The 16246-nt window shown below is 42.9% G+C and overlaps 1 protein-coding gene across 1 annotated transcript in view; it reads left to right on the top strand.

Moving 5' to 3' along the window:
- Positions 1 to 14233, top strand: part of ca8 (carbonic anhydrase VIII) — a 55400-nt gene extending 41167 nt beyond the window's left edge. The window contains exons 6-10 of the mRNA XM_078217083.1: positions 353 to 415; positions 6450 to 6498; positions 6614 to 6726; positions 10744 to 10910; positions 14099 to 14233. Coding sequence (XP_078073209.1) covers positions 353 to 415; positions 6450 to 6498; positions 6614 to 6726; positions 10744 to 10878 — 360 coding nt within the window. The 3' untranslated portion in view covers positions 10879 to 10910; positions 14099 to 14233. The remainder of the gene's footprint in view (positions 1 to 352; positions 416 to 6449; positions 6499 to 6613; positions 6727 to 10743; positions 10911 to 14098) is intronic.
- Positions 14234 to 16246: the final 2013 nt, after the last annotated feature.

Raw genomic sequence — 16246 nt, 5'->3', positions numbered from 1 at the left:
CAAACATCTAAATTTATCTTTCGTATGAAAGAAGTTTAAAACGTGTGTGATTCATGTTAAGAATCTGAATCTGCCCCCCCAGTACTATCGATCTTAAAATATAATGTTTTAAAAAGGAGCTGTGTGTCAACTTTAGAAAACTTATTTCAGATTTGTTCAGTGACCTCCTGTTCTGCTGCCTTACTATAGAAAAGATTCAAATCCGTTTTGTAACATGTTCAAATGTTATTCACCAAATCAATGTTTAATTATAAGGTTACTCCTTTGTTGCTGTGTGACTGATTTCTGATTTTAATAGCCCTGGAAGACAAAATGGCAGTGGTAAATAAACACTTATTTTTGCGTTTCACAGATCGGAAAGGAGCACTTGGGTCTAAAGGCTGTCACTGAAATCCTTCAGGAAATCCAGTACAAGGTAAGCTTTTCTCTATAAAAAAAAAATAGTTGCCTCACTGAAAGCCACTCAACATCTGTATGATGTGAATATGTCAAAAGAAGGTAACACAAACTGGCTTTCCATGTTTTTGTATTCATAGGCTGAGAAGAGGATAGCAGAATTTGGTGGTGTAAAAATAACAAAAAAGAGATTGACCACATTCTTTTTTTCAAGCAAATCCAGCTTCATTTGATTCACATTAGAAGGCTTGCCACATCTGTGTAGTATAGTGGCTCCACCCCACCCCCAGCCATAACAGAGGAAATATCTTATCTTAATTGTTCACATTGCTTAAATGAATGTCTAGGATGCTAATGTACATAATAAGCTCTCTTTTGAGCCATCTGCTCCCCCATAGATCAGCAGATATGATGTAGCCAAATCTGTTATAAGCTCAATTCATAATTTCAATGTTAGCATTAGCTCAGCTGCTGGCACTTCACCTCCTTGAGTCGCAGGTGTTGAGTTTAAGTCCTACTTCAGGACTTGAGTATAAAAATCAAGGCTGACTCACCAGCACAATACTGAGAGAGTGTAGCATTGTTGGAGGTGCCATCTTTCCGATAAGAAGTTAAGCTGAGGCCCCATCTGCTCTTGTCAGGTGGATGTTCAAGATCCCATGGCTATTTTGAATAAGATCAGGGGAATAATCTCCGTTATCCTGGCGAATATGTATCCCTCAGTCAACAGCTAAATAAACTCAGGTTATCTGGTTATTATCACATTGCTGTTGTGGAGCTTGCTATGTGTAAATTAGCTGCTGTGTTTCTGATATTACAACAGTAGATACACTTCAGAAGTACTTCATTAGTGCCTTGGGATATCTGGTGATTGCGAAAAGTGATTATAGGTCTTTCTTTTACATTTTATAAAGCTCCTCTCATAACCGTAAGATTTTGCAACGTTTTGAATCTGGATGATTCTTCAAAGTTGTCCAGGTACTAAATGCTGGCTCTATTCTCTCTTCACAGATGCTGTCAGACCTGCTGAGATTTTCCAGTATTTTCTGTTATTGTTTCAGATTCCAGCATCCACAATAATTTGTTTCTACTTAAGTACTTTTGAGGTGCCGTTACTATCGTATTACAGGAAATGTAGCAGCCAATTTGCACAAAGCAATATCTAGCAAACAGCAACATGATAACCACCAGACAATCCTTTCCTCTATTTTACAATTGCTTGCAGGGAAAAACGTTTACCAGGACACTGAGGAAAATTTCCCTGCTCTTCATTGAGAGTCATGGGACCTTGTTATTAACGAGCTGTAGAAGGAGCAATGGTCTTCTGGGAAGCATCCTCCAAACATGTCTTTAAATAAACTGGGTGTAGAAAGTTGCCAGAAAACTAAAGTATTGTGCTTGTTGTATGGGAGGCAAGTATTAATCTGATTGTGCTCCTGATTAACAACCAACTGGACATGTGGAAACTCTGGAATTATTTTGTTATTGTATATTGACCACATATAATCACTGCAGGGATTCCTACAAAACAGAAGATTACAATGCCCATCATCACACTTTTGTGCTTCAGGGTAAAAATTGTTTAAGGTGTTTACCAGCTGGACAAAACATCATTGGATGAATTGGTATACATGTCTGAAATAGATATTCCCTGCAGTAATTTAGATGGTGGTGTAGAAGTTGGGGACTCTCCTGGCAAAGCTATATTTTGATTGAGATTATCTGCTGGTTAGCTTGTTTTGTCACTTTCTTTCTGAAGAGCCTTGGGCTGAGAAACTATTTTTTTTTCTGACCATCCCTGATAGCTGTGCCTGGGATTTTAAATAATTTAGTGACTAAGGTCAGGGAACAGTTTGTCCATGATGTAACTCTTTTGTTTATCCTCTTCTTTCTCCTCCAAAACATTCTTATCAGAGCTCTGAATGTAAAATTTTGATTGCAGCAATCTCAATTCCAGCAGTTCAGCTTTAAGATGTTATTTGCATACGAATACATGACATGACAATAACAGACAGGACTCTCTGATCCATCCAGCCTGTCCCACACAACTACCATGCATCAGATATACACTTCTCATTCAAAGCTATGTAATCTCCTGGGAGAAGCAAGTAAATGGAAAAATATCGGGCCAATTAGGGAAATGTCCTCCAGAAATAAGCCTTCAAAAGCTAGAGAATTTAATATTGATTTTATATGAAAGAAGAAGATATGCAGTGATAAAAGGCCAATTGGAAAAAGTACACTATTTATGCCCAGTGGGAAACTGGCAGAATTTAATTTTACATCCTTTGCTCACTTGAACTGCAGTGAAGAGAATAATCCTTCTGGTTAAAACACTGGGTTGATTGAACATTTGATCAGAGCAAATGTCACAACAAAGCTTTTACCTTGATCTCCACAAATGTACACTTGCCAGCAGTGCCATTGGGTAGCAATTAACTTAATTATCCATCCTCTTTCTCTAGCCCTGTGATCTTACTGTGAGGGGGAAAGAAAATAAAGTAAATGTGAATGACCGTAAATTATAACCAGTAACATTCCAAATTAGACAATCATATTTTGGATTTGATTTATTATTGTCACGTGTATTAGCATACACTGAGAAGTATTGTTTCTTGCGCGTTATACAGACAAAGCATACCATACGTAGAGAAGGAAAGGAGAGATTGCAGAATGTAGTGATTCCAATTGGGTGCCAGCGTGTGCACTCCAGCATTGAATTGACATCATCCAGGAAGGAAGAGGTGAAAACTGACTAGAAAAAATACACTGGCTATCAGAATCCGGCAACAGTACAAAAATGTAGGAGTGAAATAAAATGGTGAAAATAATGTATTTCAATGGGCAGAATTTAATGAAGACTGAATGGAAGACTTGACAGGCAGAGTGAGTTAAATATGCTTGATCTAATGGAAACTCGATGGGGAGTGTGATATACTCAGGGGTGCGATGACATGCACAAGTTCACGATGATGGGGGTCCAGGGTGATGGGCGGAGCTTAAAGGGTTACAGTAGGTATGTGCACAGTGATTTTGGGAGGGTCAAAGGTGATGGGGAAGGCTGTATGGTGACGGGTTGCAAATTGAGGGTCATTCAAAGCGCAACTGTGGCATGTCCAAAGATTTACTTGTAGTTGCCAGAATTGCAGATTGAAATGGGATGAGGCCTGTGAAGGATGGATGGACTTTTGGGTGTGGACAGTTGAAGGAGTAGAAAATCAGCAGCTATATGGATGAAATGTATGACCTTCACATAGTTTACTTGCTGGACCCATTGCTCCATTGCAAAGACAGGTTGATCTGCTTGGAATGTCTACCAACCCCTGCCAGCTTCCACTACATCTCCCAGTGCTACCTCTACCCTTGCATCCTCTATTACATTGAATAGCAAGTAACTGGCCAGTCAAAAAGCCTATCGTGACCGAGATCTCAATACATTCCAATGTTACAACCCCTTGACTTCACATAATGTGGAACATCATCTCAGCCAATCTCCTTGACACTACACATGGTGTATCTGCACAGCCCACACTGCGTATAATGAGTATTTGCAGAGCCTGCCTGTTCCTCTATCTCGTAGACTGGCGACCATCTAAATTGGCACATGAATGGACATTAAATGAAGAATGATAGCTAACACCACTCCATAGTCTCTTACACAAGAGATGTCTAACGTTCTCCTGTAACCACCATTGAGTGTCAACTATGGGGCATGCCAGCATCATTAGAAAAATGATAATGTACACATGAATAAAGTGTAAACAATATATCATGTATACTCAAGTAATAGTCGCTCTTGTGTAAAAATTGACCCCCTGACTTTTGCCATAAATTTCAAACACCTCTTAGCAATCATTCATCACTGAAGTAAAACATGCCCTGGTGCAGAACTCATTCAAAGGCAGTTCCATGTGTCTGAGCAGTATAGTAAAAAATGTTTCTTGGCTCCTTTTGTACTAGGTTTGAGGGCAGGGTTAGTGGGAACAGTCTTCGACCTGGCAACCCTACAATCAGCTGATGTACTGGCATGAATAGTTGGGTCGTAAGATGATGGGAGAGGATGGATGCCTCACCAGCAGCTATGGATCAGCTGCTCCTTTCTCCCACAACCTAGATGGGTTCCTGCTCTGCAGGGGTGAGGACCCTTGAGACTGGGAACTTCTCTGCATGTCTTCATCCTTTCCTTCTGGTTATGGATCTGCAGGAGAAAGTGGAGATTTAGGGACTTGGCAAATTCCACCTGACCCTTTCTCTGCACATCCCTATCCCACATTGACCTATTGATGTGTTAGCTGGTATCCAATTGGATTAAGCAGTCATATGCTTGGCCTTGAGTGCCATTTGGTCCAGAGGCTGGTCATGCATTCGTTCACCTAACCTAGCTGCACATTCACACAAGCACTGAACCTGATGCCCACATGAGAGAGAATCCCATGACATTCTAGATCCAAGGAGGTCACTCCTGGCACTGCACTGCACCTGTGATCTTTGGATCCCCATGGTTGCCAACCTCCTCTGCAATTTCCTTCCAGGCCACCTTAGTCAGGTGGGAGGGCCACCTGTTGACATTTCTCGAAGAGAACCAACAACCATTTCCTGATGGCCCAAAGGGAAATCTGCAAGAAGTCATTGCTGAGTAATGTTGAGTCTATGTCTTTGCTCTGACATCTCCAAAAATGATACGCAAGGGATTCCTTGTGATGAATTAATCCCAGGACAATAAAGATTAATGATGGGTCGGGAGAAGTTTGAGATGTTCTGAGAGGAATAAAGTGGTACACTGGAAAAAATGGCTCGGACCTCTGACAAGAAGGAGACATGATGTGGAGACGTCGGCGTTGGACTGGGGTAAACACAGTAAGAAGTCTCACAACACCAGGTTAAAGTCCAACAGGTTTATTTGGTAGCAAAAGCCACTAGCTTTCGGGGCGCTGCTCCTTCATCAGGTAAGTGGAAGTTCTGTTCACAAATCGGGCATATAAAGACACAAACTCAATTTACAAAATAATGATTGGAATGTGAGTCTTTACAGGTAATCAAGTCTTAAAGGTACAGACAATGTGAGTGGAGAGAGGGTTAAGTACAGGTTAAAGAGATGTGTATTGTCTCCAGCTGGGACAGTTAGTGAGATTTTGCAAGCCCAGGCAAGTCATGTAGTGTGACATGAACCCAAGATCCCGGTTGAGGCCGTCCTCGTGTGCGGAACTTGGCTATCAGTTTCTGATCAGTGACTCTGCGTTGTCGTGTGTCGTGAAGGCTGCCTTGGAGAACGCTTACCCGAAGATCAGAGGCCAAATGCCCATGACCGCTGAAGTGTTCCCCAACAGGAAGGGAACACTCTTGCCTGGTGATTGTCGAGCGGTGTTCATTCATCCGTTGTCGTAGCGTCTGCATGGTCTCCCCAATGTACCATGCCTCGGGACATCCTTTCCTGCAGCGTATCCAGTAGACAATATTGGCCGAGTTGCAAGAGTATGTACCGTGTACCTGGTAGATGGTGTTCTCACGTGAGATGATGGCATCCGTGTCTGATCCGGCACGTCTTGCAGAGGTTGCTGTGGCAGGGTTGTGTGGTGTCATGGTCACTGTTCTCCTCAAGGAGACAGACAGGAATGTTGGGGCCTTATTGCAGAGTTTTCCTGCTTGTCCAAGTGGCTATTTTATAGCCCACCTGCATCTGCTGAACTCTCCTGATGGTGGGATCCTCCAATGGAAAACTGGCTGTGCCACACAATTGCATGTGTTTCAAATGCCTGCTGTCAATCCTTTTATATGTCTGTACAAGATGTCAACACAAGAGTGGAAGTGGCATGCACTTCTGGATGTGCCATCGGGAATGGAAAGCCATTCCGCTCATTGTGAGATTCAGAGGGAAAAGGAATAAGTTCCAAATGTTAATCGCGAATCTGAAACTTTGAATACCAATGTTAGAATGCCAGTTTAGTTGGCTTGAGAAGAATAGGTCAAAATTGTGACATGATATAATTACTGTGTAATTTTTCTTCACTGATCTAAAGATTTTCTTTTTACAATGGTATTTTTGTTTTGTTTAGGGAAAATTGAAGACCATGCCATGTTTCAATCCTAATACCCTCCTTCCTGGTAAGTATTTCCTCCTCCTGCATATTGTAGGTGTCATTCAAGGCATGAAGTAGTTCAATAGAATATCTATATCTCCTTGCATGTTTTTAATTTCATCGCGTTTTCACTGTTTTAGATCCACTTCTTCGAGATTACTGGGTATATGAAGGCTCTCTGACCATTCCTCCATGCTGTGAAAATGTGACCTGGATATTATTCCGATACCCTTTAACAATCTCTCAGTTGCAGGTACGTGATGAACTTCATAAAGCTTGCCTCTGTACATGAGAAATTTGAAAGTTTTTTAATGCCTTTTAAGTAAAGGTGACAGCCTTTGAATCCATACTGGCAAAAGAATCTTAAGGAAAGGTCAAAGATGAAATGATAGTTGGCTTTTATCACTTTTTTTTTGAAACAGATTAACAGGAGTCAGGTAACCAGAGGTGTGAATCAATATGAGAATAAATAGTTACATGCATTTTCCACTTTGATCTAGTTGTTAAATGCCACTGTTTGAAGTTGAACGGCACTGTTGTTTGGTTAAAAGGAAAAACTGTTTAACCTAAACATTTTAAACACATAATTAGCAATAGGAGTGAAAAATAGCCATGTGACTATTTATTATGATTTTGTCCAGGTTAATTTGATAACTAATTCAGTACAGTTTGCTTAACTATGTAACATTATGCAACTGCACAGCATTCAAATCTGGATAAATGTAACAGCTGAAAGAAAGGGCTATCATTCAGATAGTGCCCGTACCAACTGCAGGATATCCCAAATGCTTTGCCCCCAAGGAAATACTTGGTTGTCAATTTGTGATATTGGAAGCATAACAACCAATTCTGCACATGGTGAAGTTACACAAACAGCATTGAGATAACAAGTGGTTATTGACCTAAATATTCCGATTATAGGGAGTGGCAAATGAATCCACTTCAGACATTGATGTGCCTCGACACCCTGAGAAACTCCTGTGCATGTACAGCCCAACACCTCCTCCAAAACTGCTCAGCACCATGCCCCAGGATTGCTCCGTACTCAGTATCCCCTCTCCTGATTCATCTTGTGGAATCCCTGGTTCCAGTTCTTCCAATGGGGGGGGGGGGGGGGGTGCGGTTTAACCCGTTCGGAGTAAGGAGCAGATGTTGAACTGGGATGTGAGCAAGCATTGTTTTGACGGGAGTGGTGTGAAGGAAGGGAAAAGCATTGTTGGGGGTGAGAGAGGGGTAAGCATTGTCAAGGGGTGTGCATTGTCATGTGGGCAAGAAAGGGGGTGAGCATTGCCTTGGGGGAAGGGTTTGGGACCAGTGTCAGGTGGGTGGGGAGATGGCTGTTGTTGGGGCTGAGGGCGAGGTGAGCATTGTCTTGAATAAATTAAGTGGGGTGAGCAGTGTTGTAGGGGAGGCTGTGCAGTGTGGTGACAGGATAATTTTAAAGAAGTGCAAGTCAATGAACTGAAGACGGACCATAAGAGGCATATTCGTGATGAGAAAGGGGTCTTGACTCTGCTTTAGCTGTTCAGTCTCTTGACTCTACTTGTTGCTGGATTCAAACTGGAGCAAGGACTAGAAGTTTCTCAGTGGCTCCAGTATAAATAGGCAAATAGGCAGTTCAAATCACAATTGATGGGTACATCCTGTACACTGCTGGGAAAGTCCGGGCCTATATGTTTTAATGAAGTTGGTTAAGGAGTAAACAACAAAGTTTTCTTTTCCAGCAACATTGGTATAGCAGCAGTAGAATGGAACTCGGTGGCATGACCAAGAGAAAATTAAGAGATTAAGTTGAGGGAGATATGGATTTCCAATTATTAAAAACTTGTTTTTATTGGTACAATACTGTGCCTGATCTCTTTCAGAATGAATCCGGACATGACCTCAGTTTGCTTGGAAAAATTCAGGTCATCAGCATATTGTTTGTCAGCAACAGGTCTTCCCTTTACTGCTGGTATTCTGAAAACTTTTCAAAATGCTTGTCAGCAGCCTATCGTGGGGAGGAGGGCTATTTTCCCCTTTTTAAGGGATGGCATTTAACTTTTTTAGGCCTTTCTTGCCTTGCTGTCTGCTGTTTAGGGAATGCATGTTCCCGAAAGCCTTGCCATGAAAGGTTCCAGTGTGGCCATCATTGCCTTCTGGTGTTTCCATCCGAGAGCACCTAAGGAAGCATAAGCCTGTTATCTTAATTGTGAGATGAGATTTGGTTTTGGTTGCAACTGTAGATGTTTTGTCTTCTGACTAACATTTGTTCCAAGCCAGAGTACATTTTAGAAAAAATGGTTTTCCAGTTTTGGGTGATGGTGAGTAGTTGTCCTGAAACCACAGTGATGTTGGAGAAATTGGACATCAGGTCTAGTAGTGGAGCTACCAACTGCTCTGTCCTGGAGTGTTGCTGCAGTGGCACTTATTGAAATGCCAAAAATCACCATCCTTGTTCGCAGCTGGGATTCTCCAATGTCACTGAAAGTGAATGGAATTTTGGCTGGAATGTCAAATTCTCCATTATCACTTGCAGCAGGGTGGCCATGGACGAGATCGGAGAATCTCGCCCTACATTTGATTTACACCCAGTGAGGTTGTGAACCAGATTAGCATATTTATACCATGATTAACATGTTCAGAATAATTCTCCAGTCCCCTTCAAATCTCCCACCCACTGGTGCACGTGAAGCCGGCAGGAATCACTATCAGCCTCCTTCAACTTTACATTGAAATCGGGGCGCCCTTTAAAAAAGGCACACTGATCTCCTGAGAAGCTGGTTTTGCTGGTATCTTTTGGTCCCACAAATTCCCTTCATGACGTGAATCACCCCAATCCCCAGAAAATTGTCTGAAGTATGGATGGATTGCGATTTGAATTATGCTGAACCACCTGGCCCCACTGCTTTTCCAACCAGAGACCACACAGAAATTTCTGGGGGGGGATTGTGTCCGTAACATACTTGGAATTTGAAAAGTCTTTTGATAAGTTTCCACATAAAAGATGACTCCATGTGGTAAAGAGTTCATGGATAACATGTTAGCACAGATGGTGGACTGTCTAACTAACAGGAAACAAGAGGGTGGGATTTTATGGCCTCGCTTGTCCTGAAACTGTAAAATCCTGCCTGAGGTCAATAGACCTTCCCATGGTCCACCTTTTGCCCATTCTGATTCCTATGGCAGGCGGGGCAGTAAAATTCCGGCTAGAGTCTGGATAAAAGGTTTGCAAACTGTAACTACTGGAATGCCACAGGTATCAGTGCTGGAGCCTTGATGTTTTGCAATCTATATTAATGACTTGGGATGTTCATGCTAAATTTCCAAATAGAGAGGGGATTGGACGGAGTAGATGGGGAGAAACTGTTCCTGCTCATAAAAGGTTTGAAGACGAGAGGGCACAGATTTAGTGATTTGCGAAAGAAGCAAATGTGACATTTTCACACATCGGGTGGTTTGGGTCTGAAATGCACTGCCTGGCAATTGAGGTGTTCAAAAAGGCATTAGATTACTAGAAATAATGTGCAGGGGTATGGGTGAAAAAGGCAGAAGAATGGCACATTCATTTGAAGAGCTGGTGCAGATGTGATGGGCCAAATGGCCTCCTTCTGCCCTGTAACAATTCTATGATACGAAGGGATAAAGGGACTGAGTAAATTGTAGCCAAGTTTTCTCACAATACAAAGGTAGGAAGCAAGTTATGAGGAGGAAACAAATGGTCTATAAAAGAATCTACAGATAGGTTAAGTGACTAGGCAAAATTTTGACAGATGAAGTATAAGGATGGGTGCAGATCCAACAACACTCAAAGCTCAACACAATTGATCGACACCCTGTCCGTTAAACATTGATTCCTCCACCATTACACAGTTGCAGCAGTGTGTACTATGTACAAGATGCACTGTAGCAACTTTGCCAAGCCCCCTTCAACAGCACTTTCCACGTCCCTGACTTCTCCCCGTGGAAGGACAAAGATGGCAGATACATGGGAACACCATCAAAAGCAAGTCCCCCTCCACTTTACACATTGTGCCTAGGAACTGTACTGTCACTCCTTCATTGTCATTAAGTCAAAATCCAGGAATACCCTCCCTACAGCACTGTGCATGCATCTATGCCACATGGACTGCAGCAGTTCAAGAAGTTGGCCCACTATGGGCAGAGATAGATGATGAACAATGAATGCTGGTCTTGCCAGCTCGTATCCCATGAGCAAATAAAATACCTAAAACAACCCACTCATTTATAAAAGTTGTGTCTTCATATCTAATTTCATTTTGCATCCTAGATCGAAGAGTTCAGAAGGGTACGGTCCCACATAAAAGGAGCTGAACTACCTGAAGGATGCGATGGGATTTTAGGAGACAATTTTAGGCCGACTCAACCTCTCAGTGATCGAATTGTCAGAGCTGCATTCCAATAGGAAACAGTAACAGTGAACAAAATCAATTTAAGGTAATCATAAAACAAAATATTTATTTCTGCTTTACAAACAGACTGATTGTGGATCATTAAAGATATGTACCTGTCAAGCGGAAAGCTGCTGTGCTATAGCTTCATTTGAAATTTTTGAAAGATTTGCACTTTGATACGCTATGATTGCCTTTAAGTTAAGCAACAATACCTTTATTCCAAGATCCCCCGGGCTAAAAAGAAATGGTGGACTTGCATTTATACACCACTTTTCACAACCTCCAGGTGTCTTAAATGCTTCACAGCCAATCCTGTGTAGTTACTGTTGTAACATAGGGCGTTAATTTCTACATTGTGCAGCTGCTAATTTGCTTCAACAATCAGATAATGATGAGATAATCTATATTTTGTGATGTTGAATGAGAGTTAACTAATTGGCTAGAGAAATAGAGACACGGATAACTCCTCTGTTCTTCTTTGAATAGTGCCATGGATAAATCATTCCTCCAGCTACTTTTCTCTTCTGCCAATTGATTTCTTAACCCTACCCCTGAATCTCCTCCACCCTTACCTCTGACAATAAATGCAAAGAGCTCTTGAGGTGAGTGACAAAGAACTCCAAGACCAGGTGGTCATGTGGTTAGCACTGCTGCCTCACAGCACTAGGGACTTGGGTTCAATTCGGCCTTGGGTGACTTTGTGGAGTTTGCACGTTCGTCCTGTGTCTGCATGGGTTTCCTCCAGGTGCTCTGGTTTCCTCCCACAGTCCAAAAATATGCAGGTTAGGTTGATTGGCCATGCTAAATTGCCCCTTTGTGTCAGGGGGATTAGCAGGATGAACACGTGGGTTTACAGGGATAGGGCCTGGTTGGGATGGTTGTCAGTGCAGGCCCAATGGGCCAAATGGCCTCCTTCTGCATTGTAGTGATTAGCTACCTTTGCTGCTTCCCTCCTTTCCTTTAGAATTCCTGGCTATACTGCCTCTACAAATCCCTCTGACCCTAGGGAACTTTCATATTTCTCAATCTCCCGTCACGCAGTCATTGAGCTCATCTTGTCCATGAGACTCACCGCCTGCTCCCCTTACTCTGTTCCCATTAAACTGCTAACCACACATCGTCTCCACCTGGTCTGTGTTGGACGACTTTGTTATCAGACACTGTTCCTTTATCTGCCAAGATCACTCACCTCCTCCAAAAAAACAATCCTTGAGCCCATTGTCCTGGCAAACTGCCCCCATATCAACTTTTCTTTTCAAAGTCCTCCAATTATCCCTCAATCTGTGCCCATGTTTGAATTCTACCAGTTAGGTTTGCATCCCTGCCTCAGCACTGAAATTGCTTTTACCAAAGTCAGAAATGACATCTTGGGGGTGATTCTCCACTCCTGCCAGCTGCAGGCGGGATAGCTGCTGGCCCGTTGAATGGGGCGTGAGGACCAAAACTGGATTCTTGCTGGGTGTCAAACCTGTTGTGATTCCATCCTGCTGGCCCTGATCAGGTTCCCACACAGAGTGGGTAGACACACCTTACTTGTGCATCTTTACTAATTTGAATGTGTTTAACGGGCTAGATTCTCCAGCTCCAGGGATGCTGCCTGCCCAGTCCCCCAAGCACCAGTGGGGAGTCTAGCGGGTGCCAAATAGTACAGATCCTGACAAGTGTGGACCTGGTGCCCTGGGCTCCAGAGGGGGGAGGGTGGGCAAGGAGGTGAGTAGTGTGCCCCTCTGCCACTGCCAGGCTGCAGAGGGAGGGTCTTCCAAGGGACCTGGGGGTTGGATGGACTCTGGCAGGGTGGGGGAAAGGGATTGACCTTGGGAGACTCCCTTGGGTTGGAGTCTTATGGCTGCACACCCTTCTTGTGTTGGGAAAAGTGATCTCGAGTAGCTTTCTGTTTAAAAATCTTCACTCTTTTGTGTACTACATAGAACATAGAACAGTACAGCACAGAACAGGCCCTTCGGCCCACGATGTTGTGCCGAGCTTTATCTGAAACCAAGATCAAGCTATCCCACTCCCTATCATCCTGGTGTGCTCCATGTGCCTATCCAATAACCGCTTAAATGTTCCTAAAGTGTCTGACTCCACTATCACTGCAGGCAGTCCATTCCACACCCAACCACTCTCTGCATAAAGAACCTACTGTGAAGACTTTGAAGTTTCCCGGTTACTTAATGTCCATACCGCCTGAACAACTGGAAATCTTCAAAATCAGAGCAGCGCTCTGTTCTACAGATCAGAGTTGCTCCCTCTCAGAAGTCCCAGGTGAGAACAGACTCCTTTTGAAGTCTTCTCACTGACAAGAAATGTCACTTTCACCTAGGGTGAATCCCCTTGTTTCCTCTCAGAAGCCCCAGGTGTAAGCAGACCCCTCTTTTCAGCACAGCTGTCCACTCAGCCCTATTCTTTTAACACTGGAGGTTTTTTTCCTAGTCACTGAGCCTTCCTAGAAAGCTGAAAGGTTTTGAAATGCTTTGTTTACATTGTTTCATGTTTCAATACCTCTTAAGAACTTCCTGATTGACAGATACAGGCTGTTTCACAGCAGCTTTGTTTGTTTTTCTTTCCCTTCACAGTTGAGTGAACCTGAATCACTTCCTCTTTCTAATGGTAGATTTTTTTTCACACATGGCTCTCTCACTTTGACCTCAAGTGCCTGCTGGTGTCAGCAGTGGTTAGTTTAACTGCAGTTTTTAAAATGGGCTTAGAGCTCTCACTTTTTTGAATAAACTGTTAAGTGGATGAACTCCATGAACTATGGGTGATACAATCTGATGTCACTATAGTTAAGGGATGTTTTGATGGTGGGTGTAATGTATATGAGCAAGTAGCTCTATTTACTTGTTCAGTGATAATGGTGGCATGGTAGCACAGTGGTTAGCACTGCTGCTTCACAGCTCCAGGGACCTGGGTTCGATTCCCAGCTTGGGTCACTGTCTGTGTGGAGTTTGCACATTCTCCTCGTGTCTGCGTGGGTTTCCTCCAAGTGCTCCGGTTTCCTCCCACAGTCCAAAGATGTGTGGGTTAGGTTGATTGGCCATGCTAAAATTGCCCCTTAGTATCCTGAGATGTGTAGGTTAGAGGGATTAGTGGGTAAATATGTAGGGATATGGGGGTAGGGCCTGGGTGGGATTGTGGTCGGTGCAGACTCGATGGGCCAAATGGCCTCTTTCTGCACTGTAGGGTTTCTATGATTTCTATGATTCTATGATAATGTTTCCATTATTCCAGGGGGTCGTCTTCAACTTCATGTTGGAATAGCATGCCTGCACCGAAGGTTGCCCTCAGCCATAGGAGAGGCTGGCTTCTTGGCAGGGTGGTACTGCCAAGGGGCAGGGCCTGAAGATGGCCTGAGGAGGGGGTGGAACTTTTGATGACCTCACATCAGTGTGTGTCTACTGTTAGGGGGGGGCAGGGCCGGGCGGGGGGGGGGGGGGGGGGGGGGATCAGGCCTCTGACTGTCAGGTCACCCTCATGTCTGTGTGGTGTGTGGAGGGGGTGCATGTGACCCTTTTATTCAGGGGTTAGGGGGAGGTCTCCCCTTGGTGGTAAGGAGTTGAGAGTGTAGCCCTTCTCAGTAGGGGGGTGGGGGTGGTAAGGAGTTTGAGGCGTTCCCCTTGTCAGTGGGGGAGATCAACGTTTCCATGGGAGGAAGGGGATAGGAAACCTGTACCCTGACTGTGAGATCGGGGCACCCCTTACAAATGATGCCCCAATCTTTGTGAAGTCAGGCTGGCTGGCATGCTTCCCATTTTGAATGAACCCCTAAAGCTGGTTGAATACCACACTGGCCTTCCTGCCGGTAGCCGCACTTAGTTCTTTTTCAGAATTGGACCCTCTGACTATGAAAGGGTCAGCTCTGGAATTCCCCTTCCAAACTTCCTCCTTTCTCTCTCTTGATCCTCAAAGTCCTTTGGCCATCTGCCCAAATAACACCTATGTAGTTTGGTGGTCAATTTTGCTTTAAGATAGTCCTGTGAAAGAGCTTGGGATGTTTTATTGAATTAAAGGCACAATATAAATCCAAGTTGTTGTGTATAATTCATATTTTTATAGTATAAATAAATTGAAATTAATCATCCTTATTGAACACTCGAGCAGCAGTATGACTTTGTAACTTTGATGCCCTTTTATGCTAAGTTGTTCATGCTAAATTTATGCCCATTGCTATGAAAATTCTGCATGAAGATTTTATATGGAGCGGGTAAATTGCATTTTGTTTTTGTTCCTTTGCCAGCACCTACTAAATAGGTAATTCAGTCCAGGGGGAATGTTACCCAATTTTGGAAAGCAGGAATTAGTATTGTTAGGGACCAGATCAGGAACTCCAAGGTATATTATGAAGCTAGACTAGATTTTGGCATTTGTGTGCGGATAAGGTGTTTCACTCCAGGTGTGATTCCTAGTGACCCACTAGGAAGCTAGTTTTTCATTGGAATGGGAAGATTAACAGGATATTGAAGTTTTCAAAATTCTGAAAGCTTTTAAATAGATGTGAAATGTTTTCATTCATAACCAGGAGTCAAAGATTCCGGATTATCATTGGAAACATGATCGGAGCATAGTATATTTTTTTTAAAAGTCACCAAGATGGTTATCAGTGAATATAATGCTTTATGACAACTATACATTAAGGTATAGACTTTAGTGTCATTTGAAGGGAAATTGGATAAGTATTCAACAAGGAAGCATGTAAAATTATATAGAAACATGAAAAAAAAGTAACTCCAGTTGAAGCATTGGCTCTGGCACCAACATACTTCGCTATAATTTCTATGATACAAAGTTAGTGGTTGAAGTCTTGGTTCATATTTATGTTCTTTTGTTTGTGCGCGTATGAATGTGCACTTGGTTAACAAACAAATTGAGCGATGTACGAGTTAATCTAAATATTTGAATTAAAAACAAAATTTCCATGTTCTTTTGAAACAAAGTGGGTAGCATTTGAAGCTTGCGAACTTGTAAAGGAACTGATGTATATGAATAATTTAGGAATGCTAATGCTGGCCTACTTTTAGACAAACTACAATAATCCTAGTTCTATCCTTATCTGTGGGAATGGGTAAGTAGTTAAAGGGACAGTAACTACCTTTGATCTGCATGTTTTTAGTTAAAGGTACAGTGCCATTCCTTGTAGTCAAACTTCTCAATGGCTTAACCCCTCCTTGCCTCTACAATCACCTCCAGCCTACAACCCTTGAGCTACCTGCACTCATCTCTTTCTGGCACCTTGAGTATCCCTGACTTTAACCACAGCACCATTGGTGGCTGTGCCTTCAATTACTTTGGTCCTGAACTCTGGAGTTCCCTCCTTCCATCTCTCTGGCTCTATTTTGCTTTCTTCTTTTAAGACAATCCTTGAAATTTATTTATTTGACC

The sequence above is a fragment of the Mustelus asterias genome, chromosome 7, assembly GCF_964213995.1.
Source record: "Mustelus asterias chromosome 7, sMusAst1.hap1.1, whole genome shotgun sequence".
In the NCBI taxonomy this organism is placed as follows: domain Eukaryota; kingdom Metazoa; phylum Chordata; class Chondrichthyes; order Carcharhiniformes; family Triakidae; genus Mustelus; species Mustelus asterias.
This window is presented reverse-complemented; position numbering and strand designations above follow the sequence as displayed.